At 40.8% G+C, this 14,420-nt stretch overlaps 1 protein-coding gene across 1 annotated transcript in view; it reads right to left on the reverse strand.

The window, feature by feature from the left end:
- GALNT2 (polypeptide N-acetylgalactosaminyltransferase 2) overlaps window positions 1-14,420 on the reverse strand; it is a 105,138-nt gene that overhangs the window by 11,843 nt on the left and 78,875 nt on the right. Inside the window, exons 7-11 of the mRNA XM_053298316.1 lie at window positions 11,936-12,057; window positions 9,125-9,212; window positions 3,037-3,124; window positions 1,180-1,283; window positions 2-128 (exon numbers count right to left, since the gene is read on the reverse strand). Of these exons, the coding sequence (XP_053154291.1) occupies window positions 2-128; window positions 1,180-1,283; window positions 3,037-3,124; window positions 9,125-9,212; window positions 11,936-12,057 (529 nt within the window). The remainder of the gene's footprint in view (window position 1; window positions 129-1,179; window positions 1,284-3,036; window positions 3,125-9,124; window positions 9,213-11,935; window positions 12,058-14,420) is intronic.

Below are 14,420 nucleotides of genomic sequence, written 5' to 3' on the forward strand. Positions count from 1 at the left end.
CCTTGCAAAAACAGTACCGCTTCCTCCTGGGAAGGTGTAAGGATGTTGCTTGCGAAACACATGGCCAACCCTGCTGCATGGGATTATTTCAAGGCTCCCACCACACTGCCACACACGGAATGAAATCTCTGCCATCAGAAAAGCAAGCAATAAACCACACAGAAAAGAACATGACTTTCCCAACCACGAAGTTGAGCTTCGCCGTTGCTCAGAAGTACAGGATTTTAAAAGCACAGTGGCTGTGTGTCAAGAGAACAGAATTCTTATAATTACTTGCTTGCCAAAATTAGTCACCACTCTATGAAATGGTGTAGTTGTTCCTGCAAAATGAACATTCAAATCAATGTTCCAATTGTGTTACTCCAATTCTTTCGTGCAGATTCTTATGTTGTGGAAGTGGTGTGATTACTTGCTTCCATGCCATTCCAGTAACAGTTTTCAGAACATAGCAGCACATTTTACACATTCACTTCAAAATGCTAAAACTAAGTTAATTTTTTTTAAAATCCTATAGGAGAAGACAAGCATGATTATACGGACATGCTCAACTACATGGCTTTAACATGGACATCAGAGAATAAAGATTAATAATGATAATGAAAGTGTCAGCAAGAAAAATCAAACCGGAATGCTGTAATAGAGCCATAAAAACCACAATTCATCTTAAACAAAGGTTCCAGTTATCTACTAGGACTGATAATCAAAATGCATTAGCTCAACCCACAGGTAATCTATTTTATAATAGATCCCTTAAAGTACAGAAACAAGGATTAAGCCCATGAACTCCGTGCTCCGTTTTAAAAACACTCAAAGTTACAGAAGATCTTTAAAATCCTGTTAAATGAGGCACTTTGGCAGCTGCATTTTAATGTTTAGTAAAAATAGAATGGTATTTTCACATTATGTGGGATTTCTTTAAAAGATAAAGCTTCTTTAATGCTTCAACATCTTATACAAAGACCATTTAACTCAAGCTTCCACTCAATTCTTATTTTTCAACGTAATGCTCAGATTTTAAAAATGCAGCCCTGTTGTGCTGAATTTTTGCCAATAATCCACTTAAAGTATTAACTGTCATTTTAATCCTCTCCAGAAAGAGATCCAAAGGTCATGAACTCAAGAAAATTAGGTTATTTGCTTTTCTTCAAAGCAAATAAGAGAATGAGAAAAGATTCATACCTAGATTCTCTCCACCCCATACATCCATCATCATATCATACTTTCCTAACTCTTCAAAATAAAGTTTGTCCATCACAAAGAGTCCGCCAGCAATCATTGGTGTTCTATACAGGCAGAAAGATAAAAGGGGAAAAGTTGCAATTAGATACTTTACAGGGTAACCAGACATAGTATTTAAACCCTCCAAGATGAATACTTTACCCATGACTTCTATAAAACCATCCTATTCAGTTTACTTATTGTTAAATTTTTATACTGCCTTTCATTAAAACAATCTCAAGGTGGTTTACAAAACATTTAACACAATATAAAACATTGGAATATAAAAATATAAATCTAATTAAAAGTTTAAAAAACACACACAACAGGACCATAAAATACAGAGCAGCAGCAACAAAAACAACACTCATAAAAGCCTGGGTAAAAAGCAAAGATTTCATTTGCTTTCTACAAACTATGATGGAAACTGAGGAGCGGATGCCAACCGGGAGAGCATTCCAAAGTCTGGGGGCAATAACTGAGAAGGCTCAGTCCTGCATGCACAACAGCTGAGCCTCTCTCGTGCATTGTCGGCACGTGGAGCAGAGGCTCTGATGACCTTGTCACGTGGGCAGAAACCCTTGGGAGGAGGTGGTCCTAGTGGAGTGGCACAAACTGCCACAATGGAAAATGCTCTTGCATAACAAATTGTTTCCTGGCTAACTACTTTTCAACTTCTTTAAAAGCAAAAGTGGTTATTCTCAGGAATCTGCAAGTTTTACAGTCTACTTCTAGAATAAGCTGGTGAATCAGAGAATAACCAACAATTTTGTCCTCTGAAGTTCTTGGCCTGCTTTATAAATGTGCAACTCTATGCCTAGTATGTATTAACAACAATCAGGACAGTGTATTCTGTACTAAACATTCTGCACCATATATAACTTCCATAGACATTCTGCAATGTATATAACTTTCATACATGTGTAAATATTTGATTATTCTTCTTCTATTTGCAAAGAATGTGGGACTACTGTAGAGCATACAAGTTCCACATCCCTAAAGTCCTACTCAGGTTCTCCTCTGGCTTTTGACATTTCACCAAGCATACTTAATTTGTGGGGGCCAGAAACGTGCTTTAATTTTAAAATGAGAGCAGAGGTTCTTGGGAAGCAGAGTACTGTCCTCAATACTGTAATTTGACACTAGTATGGAACATACATGGACCCTGGAGGAATGAATGTACGCATGCCAGGCTTATGTCCATTAACAGTTTAATAGCAATAAGGACAAAACTATGTGTAAACTTTATTCTCCAGCAGCTATTAGCCCACTATTCCATGTATCCCAGCATGTTAAAGTGGATGAAAGTAACTTTCTATCTACTCTAGTGAGCACCATGATAATCAGGAATTGTTATATTGACTAATGTGCTATGCCACTCTCCTCGTATGCTGTGCACAATAGTACTGCAGTTCAATTGCTAAGGTGCATGCAAAATTGATTCAAACACCTCACAAGCTATTTTTTTAAAATAAGAGATGCAACCTCAGTTTACATGTAGCATGTTTAGTAGTCATCCATTTCATGTATTAAAATACGTTTTGCAGGAATCTATTTCGTATATTAAACCGACTGTACTTATTCCATAACAGAACTATAATTTCTAGTTTTAAAGACATAGATGGCAGTCAAACTGACTTTTGCATACACAAGTCTACAATATTTTGAACGCATACCTGAAGTTTGCAATAATTTCTCCCTGTGTTTAGTTTTATAATGTGCAAGGTCTAACTTAGGAAAGGTAAGTGCAACTCTGAGATACCAAGACCACCACCATAGTTTCATGAGGGTGCGGGGAAGGTAATGGCAGGCACATACTTTATGGGAGCAACTGGATTTCCTTGCCGTGCTCTTCTTTGCTCAGGAGTCATGTAATCCCATTTGAATACCAAATTCCAATCAAAGCCTAAGAGACAGAAGAAAAAAAAGTCAACACCATACATAGGTCAGACAGAAGTAGAGTGCAAAGCACTCAATAAATGTGACCCAACTGTACACATCCTTGATTCCTTTTTTGCAATCTGGAATTTCTTTGCTGTTATACAGTTAGCTTAATTTAAGAAACAAGTGGACCTCACTATCTGCAGCGGTTCCGTTCCTGCATATTACTGTGGATAACGAAACTATGGATAATGAGTCATTGAGTCTATGGTGATGCGGGGGTTAGGTTCCCAGACTAACACACACAGCCCAAAACCCCCATGAAAAATGGGCCAAATAAGTTGCCCTACCATGTTCCACACATCTCCTGGCATCCAGCAATGCCCCCCCAATAGTCCCCAAAATTGTGGATCCCTCCATTTCTTTGGAATAGAATCCACGTATAATGGAAAAATATATAATGGAACAGAATCCATGTATAATGAGGTTCTCCTGTACTATCGATAACAGGAAATATCCAGATAGCCCCACTGAAAGTTGTCAATGATGAAGTGATTTTTCTTCAACATGACCAAATTATAACCACCCCTGCATCCATTTCCTAATCCCTAGCTGTGTTTTATACAACCAGAGCAGAAGTTACACTACTAAGAAGGTCCAAGTCATATTCCACACACACACTACCACAGATTATATGCAGTATAAAATCTTATTTTATTCAGATTTATTCTGAAGTTTGAGTGGCTCTAAAATTTGAAATTGTATTAACTTCTATTGTATGGCTTGGGAGAATCAAGCACTAACAATATATGATTACAGGAACACCACTGAAAGCTGTGAAGAAGCAGCATGCCTTCCATTTCTTGCCTTCCCTGCTCAGCTCTCCCAAAACTGCACTGGAAATGAAATTCTGTGCTAAACCTTCCTTTCTTTCCTAGCAACTTGTAAGAATAGCCCCCTGTAGTCATCTCCTGAACCATCTACACGTGATTCAGTTGTTGTCAATATTTCAAAGATGAAACAGACTGCTTAATGGGCTCTTCAGCATTTCTGGAATCCAAATAATGCAGGTCTTTCTTGATGGGTGTTTTAATGGATAAGCTTTCTAGAATGTACATGTTTCTTGAAAATTGTTCATTTTCAAGTCCCAGATGGAATCCCAGATGACCTCTGAATATTAATAAAAAATCTAGAAACAGACTATTTGCATGTGCATGGTGCTCAAGTCAACTGGCAGAGCAAAGCAGTGACGTGAGTCTACCCCCAAGAATGGAATTCAGAACTCTCAGGCCAAGCTCCAGGCAACATGATCCTACAGTTTATGTGGTGCCATCTCCTCCTTTCAGGGTTCATTTATAAAGCAAGCCTCCTAGAGCAAGTCTTTTAGAAGCACTGCATACAACTTACATTCATCAAAAACATATTGGCAGCCTGTCTCCCACAGCGTTTATGTACAGACAGTGGCTTTTTGAGGAATTTGAAGTTGGTATTGTACAGCTCCCACTGCTTTTGGCATGCACACATTTGTGTTCTGTGTTTTGTAACGGGTCAGATTAAGTTTACAGGTTTGGAGAGCATACAAAGATTTACTCTAGAAAGTCTGACCCTAGCCTTCCAGCAAGAGACCAGCAAATGTGCGCATATTTCAGTTATGACTCTTGCAGGCACTTTTAAAGCTAGCATTCCTAATCAATGACCACATCAGTCAGTCCCCCACCTCCCACATACCAAGAGAAGTGCTGAACCCCCTTTTTGAATTTTTAAAAAAGGCTATGCAGTGATGCACACATACTCACAAACCTACACAGACTCATGTAGTCCACTGAAGAACACATTGCAGAAGTTTCCTTTTGAAACCAATTAGACCAGAAGCTGCTTATATGTCACCTGCTCCAATTATTTGGATGGGCTTAGAGCAGGCCTGCACAACATGCGGCCTGGGGGCCGGATGCGGTCCACGAGGCCTTTTTTCCAGGCCCCCGGGGCTATTTCCCCTTCCTCCCCCTGCTGCTTAACCCACCCACCCCCAAATTCCAGCCGCTGAGGAGCAGCTGAGGAGATGGCTGCAGGGTGCGGGTGTTCTTCCTTACCCTCCCCCACGGCAGCAGCGGCGCACAGCGGCAGAAACCAGAGCGACATTTGGGCCTGCCATTTGGCCCAGCGTTGCTTCCCAACTGCAAAGTGCACCTGCACAGTTAAGTCTCTCTCACCCATCAAGACTGCTCCTCTCTCTCTCTCTCTCTCTCTCTCTCTCTCCCTCTCTCTCAAGCCAAGCCTCCTGCTGCATCCTTTCCATCTTTCTTTCCCCTTCTCCCTTCTTTTCCAAAATTATGAGAAGAAGTTCTCTTCCATGTTTTGTGTGATGATTTGGCAGAGGTGGAAAGGAAGAACAATGCATTTTATTATGTATTTTGTACAGATTGTATAATATTTATATCATTAGAATGAATTTTAATTCAACTTATTTCATATTAATTTAAATCAATCTTGGTCTGCCAGAACATCAAAAATTAAATATTGATTAAATTCATTTTTAATTCATTTTTAATTCATTTCTCTTTAATTTGGTTGATTGATTGATATTAAGTGTTACTCTAGTAATCAGCACCCTAGGAATTGACCTCAGCCCCCATGAACCAAGTCACGGTTGGTTTCGGCCCGCCAGGTCATTTGAGTTGTGCAGGCCTGGCTTAGAGGAAGCAGGTGCAATTAGCAACACTAACATGAACAAGATCCACCGCATCTCAGAGCAAGCCCTTCTACCCTCCCATGCATTTGTACATTTACATAAAGCTAGCAGTGCTAGATACACACTTGTGTGCCAGTAGTGGCAAGGAAGCAATTGCTCCTGTTGCTCTACGGTAACAAGATGTTTGTATACAGCTTGAGAGTATACTGAAGCCTCACTCCCAATATACAAAAACCAACAATATGTTATGGAAAATCTAGCAATCAGGATAGTTAGTCTGCCTTCACCAATCAGAGATGAGTCTATATTTTAAAACAAAAGGCTTGCAGAAGTCTAATCTTCTGCACATGCCACAGTGGTGTCAACTAATCACTCTATGACAACTGCCATCATTAATACTCGAACCTCATGAAGTTAGCTGACAAATTTCCAAATTCTGATTCAAATGAATGTAAAGTTTATTCTTCCCAGAAGGCAAAACTAGCAGGTGTTGGGAATGTGAAATTAACAAGCCACAGCAAAGCACTGCTCAGAAGCATGTTTCATTCTCAAGAGGCCATCATATGCCTTTAAGGCCAGGAAACCCAGTCTGTGTGTTTAGCTAGACAATACACAGGGGGAGTGGAAACTATCCTATTGATTAGTGGTTTCAGAACAACATACTTAATTTCAGGTGAAAACTAGAATATACAAGCCTCTGTGCTAATAAGAGGTAAGGTTACATTGCTACAGGGCTGTGTACACCAATAGGCTTCAGATTAACAGGACAGCAGAAGCAAAATTAAGACCTCTACAGATTCTCCCACTCAAAGCACAATGGTTCTTATAGTCTCCCTTGCTTTAACAGATCTCTGTGCTATCAGACGTGATACACTATTAAGATGAAATGACAACTTATTTGCACTGTATCTGAGCGTTCCACTCAAAAGCACTTTGTATGCCAACATTACATTTGGCATATGGGTCTGGGGGAAACATGCTGTAATTACTGAAGCACCTTTTAAAACAGTAAAGTGTATATTTCATGTCATTAAACATCTTTAATCCAATACAAGGATAAAAGCAGAAACATTTCACAATCATAGCTGAGCCAGAAGTGGTGTACACTACAGCAAACATTAGGGGGCTCTTCAGGAACACAAATCAAAAATACAGCACAAGATATCCTGAAATACTCAACAGTATTAAGGGGAAGTAAGCTGACAAATGCACCAGCCCAATTTGATCAGACAAGTTCCACTTACTGTGATGTTAATAACAACTTGTGCACCAAGATCATTTATAGGAACATAGGAAACTGCCATATACTGAGTCAGACCATTGGTCTATCTAGCTCAGTATTGTCTTCACAGACTGGCAGCGGCTTCTCCAAGGTTGCAGGCAGGAATCTCTCTCAGCCCTATCTTGGAGAAGCCAGGGAGGGAACTTGAAACCTTCTGCTCTTCCCAGAGCGGCTTCATCCACTGCGGGGAATATCTTCCAGTGCTCACACATCAAGTCCCCCATTCAGATGCAACCAGGGCAGACCCTGCTTAGCTATGGGGACAAGTCATGCTTAGTACCACAAGACCAGCTCTCCTCCTTTGTATAACCCCAAAGTAAGCATACCAGTAAAGAGGTTGTCTTTCATAAGGAAGTCAAGTCATCACCACCTTTCTTTGTAATACAGGGTAGATAAAAGGTTTTTGTTTGTTTTAAAGTGCTGGTTTTTGAAAAATTCAGCTATAATAAGTTACTCTTTTTAAAATAACTTGATTTAAAATGAAATCTGAACTTAATGCAAACATGATCTCCTAAAGCTGAATTTATTATCTTCTTACGAACTTATGGAACACTGCTTCGTAAAGAGAACTTCAGGGAAAATATCTTTGTGCAGTGTCATAGCATATCTACCTCTATCATGGCTTGATACTGGGGTCCAGGCAGGGACAGCAGGTCAGTACAGGGGTAATCCACTGATGCATCTGGGTGACCCTTTTCTCCTATTTATGTCTAGCAACTACTCAATTTATGCAAGTAGCTCAGAGTCAATAAATATTTATGTTTATTTCTAATGAGATAACATGGACCTTTACTTTCCAACTCATGGACTACTGCTCTACCTAGAAACTACCTTTTTGTCTGTCTGGGGAGGGAGGACATAGTAATTATACGGGCAGAGAAAAAGGGGAAGACTAAAACAGAAAGCAACACCGCAAAGAAGCAGCACCTAGTATTTATAACAACCAGCATCTGTCTACAAAAACCTGTCATGAGTGTAGATAAGACATCCCCCAATTGGGAGCACTTTGGGGAAAAAACCTTCTCTGGGTAGAAAAGGAAAGTGTGGCAAATGGAAACAGTGCAACAATGAGACATGAAGCCTGATTGTCAGAATGAAGCAACATTAGACCACTGGGTCGTATCCATCCTCCAATTTCCACAAAGCAGTTCTATTTGCACAAAAGAGGGGCAACTTTCACCAATCTCCTCCTTCTCATGATAGCCCCCACCCCGACCCACCTGATAACACACAGCACCTTGCTACGAAGAGTTCTCCACCCCAGGAGCACATATTCAGGGGCCACAGGGACATGAGGGAAATGGCAGGGGGCGGGGAATCAATCGAAATTATCCTCTTCTTGTGTAAAACGTACCACCTTCCATTCATGGAATGACTTTGGATATAACCCAATATGTTTTTATGTAACCAATTAATATGCACCTTTATTTTGAAAGTATTTAAATAAGGAAAATATAAAATCATTGGCCAACAAGTTGCACAGTGAAACATGAGCAGTTCTGAACTGCTCATGCTGCTGAGAGTGCAACGAGCCAACCCAGTGCTCTTGCACAAATACTTAGACTTGGTGTGCCTGCATATCCATGATGCTTCTTGCATCAGAAATAATGTAAGTAGTGTCACAAAAGTGTGAAAATGCTAGCTTAAGCATTTGTGTAAGAGTACCAGTGGCTTTTTAAGGCACTCACAGCAGCACAAACCATTCAGAACCACTTGTGTTTCACTGTGCAATGTCAGCCAACAATCTTTACTTCTTGGTGATTTAAAACCTTATTTTCTAAATTCAACCAATGTGAAGACAAATAAATATTTCAAGTTGCCCCTCTTAGGATCAGCTCACAACCACATTTGACTCCTCAAATTGGTTATGCATTATGTGGGGAAAGCCAATATGTGAAATGATGAAGTGCACAGCACAACAAATCAGTCTCAACTAGAGTACTCTGACTTTCCAAATGTTTGCAGTGCAAAATACGAACACACACTACAATAACTAGGAGATGCACTCATATTTGGGGGAGCTGGAAGGTTGGTTTTTTATTATAGGTACATACCGCCTTTTAAATCAGCTGACGCCCCCACATACTGGAAGTTGTCCATATTAATTACATCAATTATGGGAGACACAACTCTGGTCTTGTCCTAAAATATTGAAACAAAAATCAGTGTAAACATTGGGACAACAAAGGTTACTGAACTTGGTTTTTGCCACAAAGTTTGTATGTTTTTTTAAAAACCACCTCTCTGGCTAATTTCCTGCTTCCAAAACGTTAAAACAGATTTAAATAATAGATTGTTCAAATGCAATCTTTATTTCCCCTATGGTTAAATCTTTTGCCGGCGTCTGTGCTCATTTACCTTATTGGGCATCACTCTCACTTTTTAAAAGGAGGAGTCTATCCCCTTGGTGATCTCCATGACACTGCTTGTCAATGACAGCATCCCCTTGTACTTTCTGGCACTATTCCTAATCTGTGGTATACATTCTAGCAAAGCTTCTATGACGCTGGTTTTAAGCATTCTCCAAGCATCCTGAAGAAGTCTGATCTCAACTTTCCTTTTCAATTTCTTTTTAACAAATTCCTCCATTTGAGAAGTTTTGTTGTTGCTGCAATTAGTGTGAATATGCTGAACTTTCTGGGCAACATTCCACTGACATACAGTATATGTTCAGTTTAATAGCTCAGTTGAACATTTCTGGTATGAGATGCTGGATACCCCTCAGGATTTAGTCCAGGATCACCTCCCGCTAGCCTGTTCTAGGGCACTGTTACATTATCGTATCTTTCATAATTTAAATATATATTCATCTGATCAACTTGAGGGTAATTGAAGTCACCCATTTATACAATATTTTCTCCTTTAGCTCCTTCCCCAATTCCTATCTCTATCTCAGAATGTTGATCTGATAAAAGGCAGAAATCTCAGCTCAGCATCAACACCGTTAAATTTCATAGGATACCCCTACTAACACCACACACTTTGCCTTCTAACCAAAGGGCAAGATTTCTGTCCAGTTTCCAAATGCATTTGTTGAGATCCAAATATAAGACTTGCATGTATGGAAAAGATTTGCTTATGTAGGCTTGCTTCCTTTTTACTAAAAGAAAGGTTCTGCAGTCAAGGCATTTTAAAACTCAACAGCATCTTGTCTCTTCAGCAGCAAGAACTGTTGTGACACGCACACAGCACAAAGTTCAGCTGCATGAACAGGACCCTCCAATGTGCCCATGTCCCTTCCTTGATCATCACATAGAACAAAAGCCCCATTCAGACATTAGTGAGTGCTGCAGCACACAGTTACAGGAGCAGAGGGGAGGACGTTCCACCCTTAGGCTCACCCTCTCCTGCCAGGCACTCACTGCTATGGTGCTGTTTGTCTGAAGGCGGAAGCAGCGTCACTGTGATGGCCGGCACTTCCGTGAGCAGCAACCTGGATCACCCAGATTTCAAGAATATGTATTACCACATACAGGTACCACAAGGTGTTTTACCCTAATTTCTTGTTCCCTCATCTAACTCTGTTAAATAGTTCAAGGTCCAGGAGGCAGGGATGGAATCAACTTTCTTATCCATCAAGCGTGTGTTCTATTTTTATACAACTGAAAACAAAGCATTTACATAAGTATCTCAGCTTCCAGTCACCCTGCCAGCAATACCTAATCCCTCTAATTTGTAGGTTTAACCAAAATTAGTGCACATTTCATTCATATCAGTACCATAAAAGGAATTCAGATCATCAACCACCACCAGCATATTCACATCATCCATAGAAATACTGACTTTGCAAGCTATACCTTTGACATCATCTTTAGATCATAAGTAGAGACAACCCTTCAGTGGTGGACGTGGCCAGTGGCGGTCCGTGTTCGGCTGCCGCGGCAGCCCCCCTTGCCCCCCATCTGCTGTCAGACGTGGGGAGCGTGGTTTAGCTCCCAAATGGGGCCACACAGAACAGAGAGTTAAATCAGCCGACACTAAAATCAGAGTTAAATCGGCTGATTTAACTTCTGAACAGGGCCGCACGGCCCCATTCAGGAGCTAAATCGAAGCCAGTGCTGCATTCGCAGCGTGGCCAGGAGCGGCTCTCCCTGCCTTTAAGGCAGAGAGTCTCTCCACGCCATGCAGTTAAATCCGGCCAATTTAACTCTCCACGCTGTGTGGCCTTGTTCAGGAGCTAAATCATGCTCTCCACATCTGAAGGAAGATGCGGGGGTCTGTTAGGGCTGCGAGGCGTGGCCCCTGAGGGGTGGCAGCCCGGGTTCTTTAAACCCTGTTGCCCAACGGTGGCTCTGCCCCTGCAACCCTTTGATCTTGAAACAGAGTGTTATTTCTACCTGGATGTATATATATTAAAGTATTGCTTACACAGCTTATTTACAGTGTTGGGATAAGCCCCTTCTTATCCCAGATGCTACAAGCTTGTCCAGACAAAGAGAACACCTCCTCTGGAAAATGTTACTCCATCTGCTATTGTCCTCTAGAAAGATGGATTGTAAAGAGAACAAGTTGGTGGCCTTGAAGAGTGGGCTGTCACAAAATTCCCCTGCTAAACTTAAGAGTAGTTAAATGGTAGCAGACAAGTTAACCACAGATAGAGCTAACCAAGGTTTCTGCTAAACCCATTCCCAAGGAAGTTAAGTGATTACCAATTATGTTCTCCTCGTCACACATTAGAGGTATAATTTATAACGCCTCTGTGTCTGTAAGAATAATTAATCAAATTCATATTCTAGATTAGAAATTTTTGAAGTACTGTTTGAAATTCAATGGGGACTAAATACACCCCAAAATTCTTCAACGCAGTACAGAAATCAAGACCGACAATTTTTATGATTCAGTAATGCATTCTCCAGCTAACTGACCTCAGCTACTCTCTCCAGAAGAGGTTCCAACCAGTGCTCATTGCATTCACAATGACTATCCAAGAACGTCAGTACTTTAGCTTGTGCTGCATCTGCCCCTCGGACACGAGAGCGCATCAAACCTGAAAATCAAGAGAACATGTTAGCAGATTGCTTCTACATTCACACTGCAGTTAACTTTAGTGGTTCAATCTAATTCAGTGGCAGAGGAAAAATACAGGTAACAGCTAGAGTCTCTTCATTGCAGCATGTAGCACAGGCTGTTGTCAGACAGAAGCATAATGACCTAGATAGTTCATTAGATCGGCTACCAATACATTGGCTTGTAGCAATGAACAGCAACACACTCAACCATCCTATAATATTGCTGGATTTCATAATTGTCTGGTTTGGAGTCCAAAACTGGTGTGTTTGTTAAGGGCCTTAACATTTTCAACGGTGCCATTGCCGAACCTCAGGTTTTTCAGTTCAGACTGTAACTGGAGTCCTAGAGGACTCTGACTTCATTCAACCAACTGCAGTGATGGGAGAGAGAGATCTCCCTTTCTTCCTGTCCTCCTTTCTCTGGTACTGGAATGCTACTTTGGTAACTTCCAAAGTAACATGTGCCAGGGATGCCGGGAAATGTAGTTTTCTCTGAACACCTGGGAAGGCAACATTTCCGAGTATCCCAACTTCCAAGTGTCAGTGGGTGGGGTGTGATAGGGAGGTTTCTACCTCTCTGTTGTCATCACTGCCCAAGTATAAGCCAGATAAGGGAGCTTGGAGGCTCAGAGGCTGGAAGAAGGAGGAATTCAGGCATTGCTGCACTTCATGTGTTACTGGGAGGGTCCTAATTTGGCTCAGAACTAACTGCACTATTTCCATCCTCCCAGCCTGAAATGGTTTTGGAGCCCAGACCAGAACCTAACTGGGGTGGGGTTGCCCATCACTACTTACCTAGGAAGCAATAACTCAGGCTGCTGTAACCTGGGGGTGAGGGGGAACTCAACACAACTTTCAACAAGCACATAATCCTGAAAAACTCGCTTTTTGTTTCAATTTTTACATTTGTACAAAATTTGTGGTAGTTTTGCAAGTACCACACAGTTTTTACTGGATGAATTCTAATGTCCTATTAATTATTATTATTATTATTATTATTCCTTGTTTATACAGTCAGACAGGTATAATTGACTGGTTTGTTTTATCCAGACAGAGTCCTTCCCAAGGACCTGGGATGGCTGAATTTTATTGTCAATGTTGTTGCTGTTGTTATAGATTATTAATTCTTGTTTACACAGTCAGACAGGTGTTATTGACTGGTTTGTTTTATACAGACATCAAGTCCTTCCCAAGGACCTGGGATGGCTGATTTTATCATCAATACCATTGCTTATTATAGATATCATCGCAAAATATAGGCTGTTCCCAGGAAAGCTGCTTTTTGTAATTGGCCAATGGTGATTTCTGTGGCCCGTTTTGGAATTGCACCTAGTGTGCCAATTATCACTGGGATAATTTTGGTCTTTTTCTGCCACAGCCTTTCAATTTCAATTCGTAGATCTTTGTATTTGGTGATTTTTTCTATTTCTTTTTCTTCTATTCTGCTATCCCCTGATATTGCTATGTCGATTATTTTGACTTGTTTTTCTTTCTTCTCAACTACAGTTTTATCTGGTGTATGGTGTGGCAGATGTTTGTCTGTTTGTAGTTGGAAGTCCCATAATATTTTTGCATCTTCATTTTCTACAACTTTTTCAATTTTATGGTCCCACCAATATTTGGCTACAGGTATCTTATATTTTTTGCAGATGTTCCAGTGTATCATCCCTGCTACTTTGTCATGCCTTTGTCTGTAGTCAGTCTGTGTGATCTTTTTACAACAGCTGATTAGGTGGTCCACTGTTTCATCTGCTTCTTTACAAAGGCGGCACTTGCTGTTTGTTGTTGATTTTTCTGCTTTTGCTCTTATTGCATTTGTTTGTAGTGCCTGTTCTTGTGCAGCCAGTATTAAACCCTCTGTTTCTTTCTTCAGGTTGCCATTCTTAAGCCATTGCCAGGTCTTGGTGATGTCTGATTTCCCACTTATATTGTGCAAATATTGACCATGCAGTGGCTTCTGTTTCCATTTTTCTGCTTGGTTATTGACTGTTTCATTGGTGTTGAATAGTTTCTCATTATAGACCATTTGAAGTGCATCTTCTTCACTGTCCTTTATATATTCTGCAAGGTCTCTTTTCTCCTCCTCTACTGTTTGATGGACTTGCAGCATTCCTCTTCCACCTGAGCTGCGAGGGAGATATAGCCTATCTACACCACTGCGGGGGTGCAGAGCATGATTGATGGTCATGATTTTCCTGGTCTTATGATCTAGCGTCTCTAGCTCTGCCTGGGTCCAGTCTATTATTCCTGCAGTGTATCTGATAACAGGTATAGCCCAGGTGTTTATGGCTTGTATGGTGTTCCCGCCACTGAGTTTGGACTTGAGGATTTTTCTAACTCT

Source organism: Hemicordylus capensis, chromosome 1, assembly GCF_027244095.1.
Source record: "Hemicordylus capensis ecotype Gifberg chromosome 1, rHemCap1.1.pri, whole genome shotgun sequence".
NCBI classification, from domain to species: Eukaryota; Metazoa; Chordata; class Lepidosauria; order Squamata; family Cordylidae; genus Hemicordylus; species Hemicordylus capensis.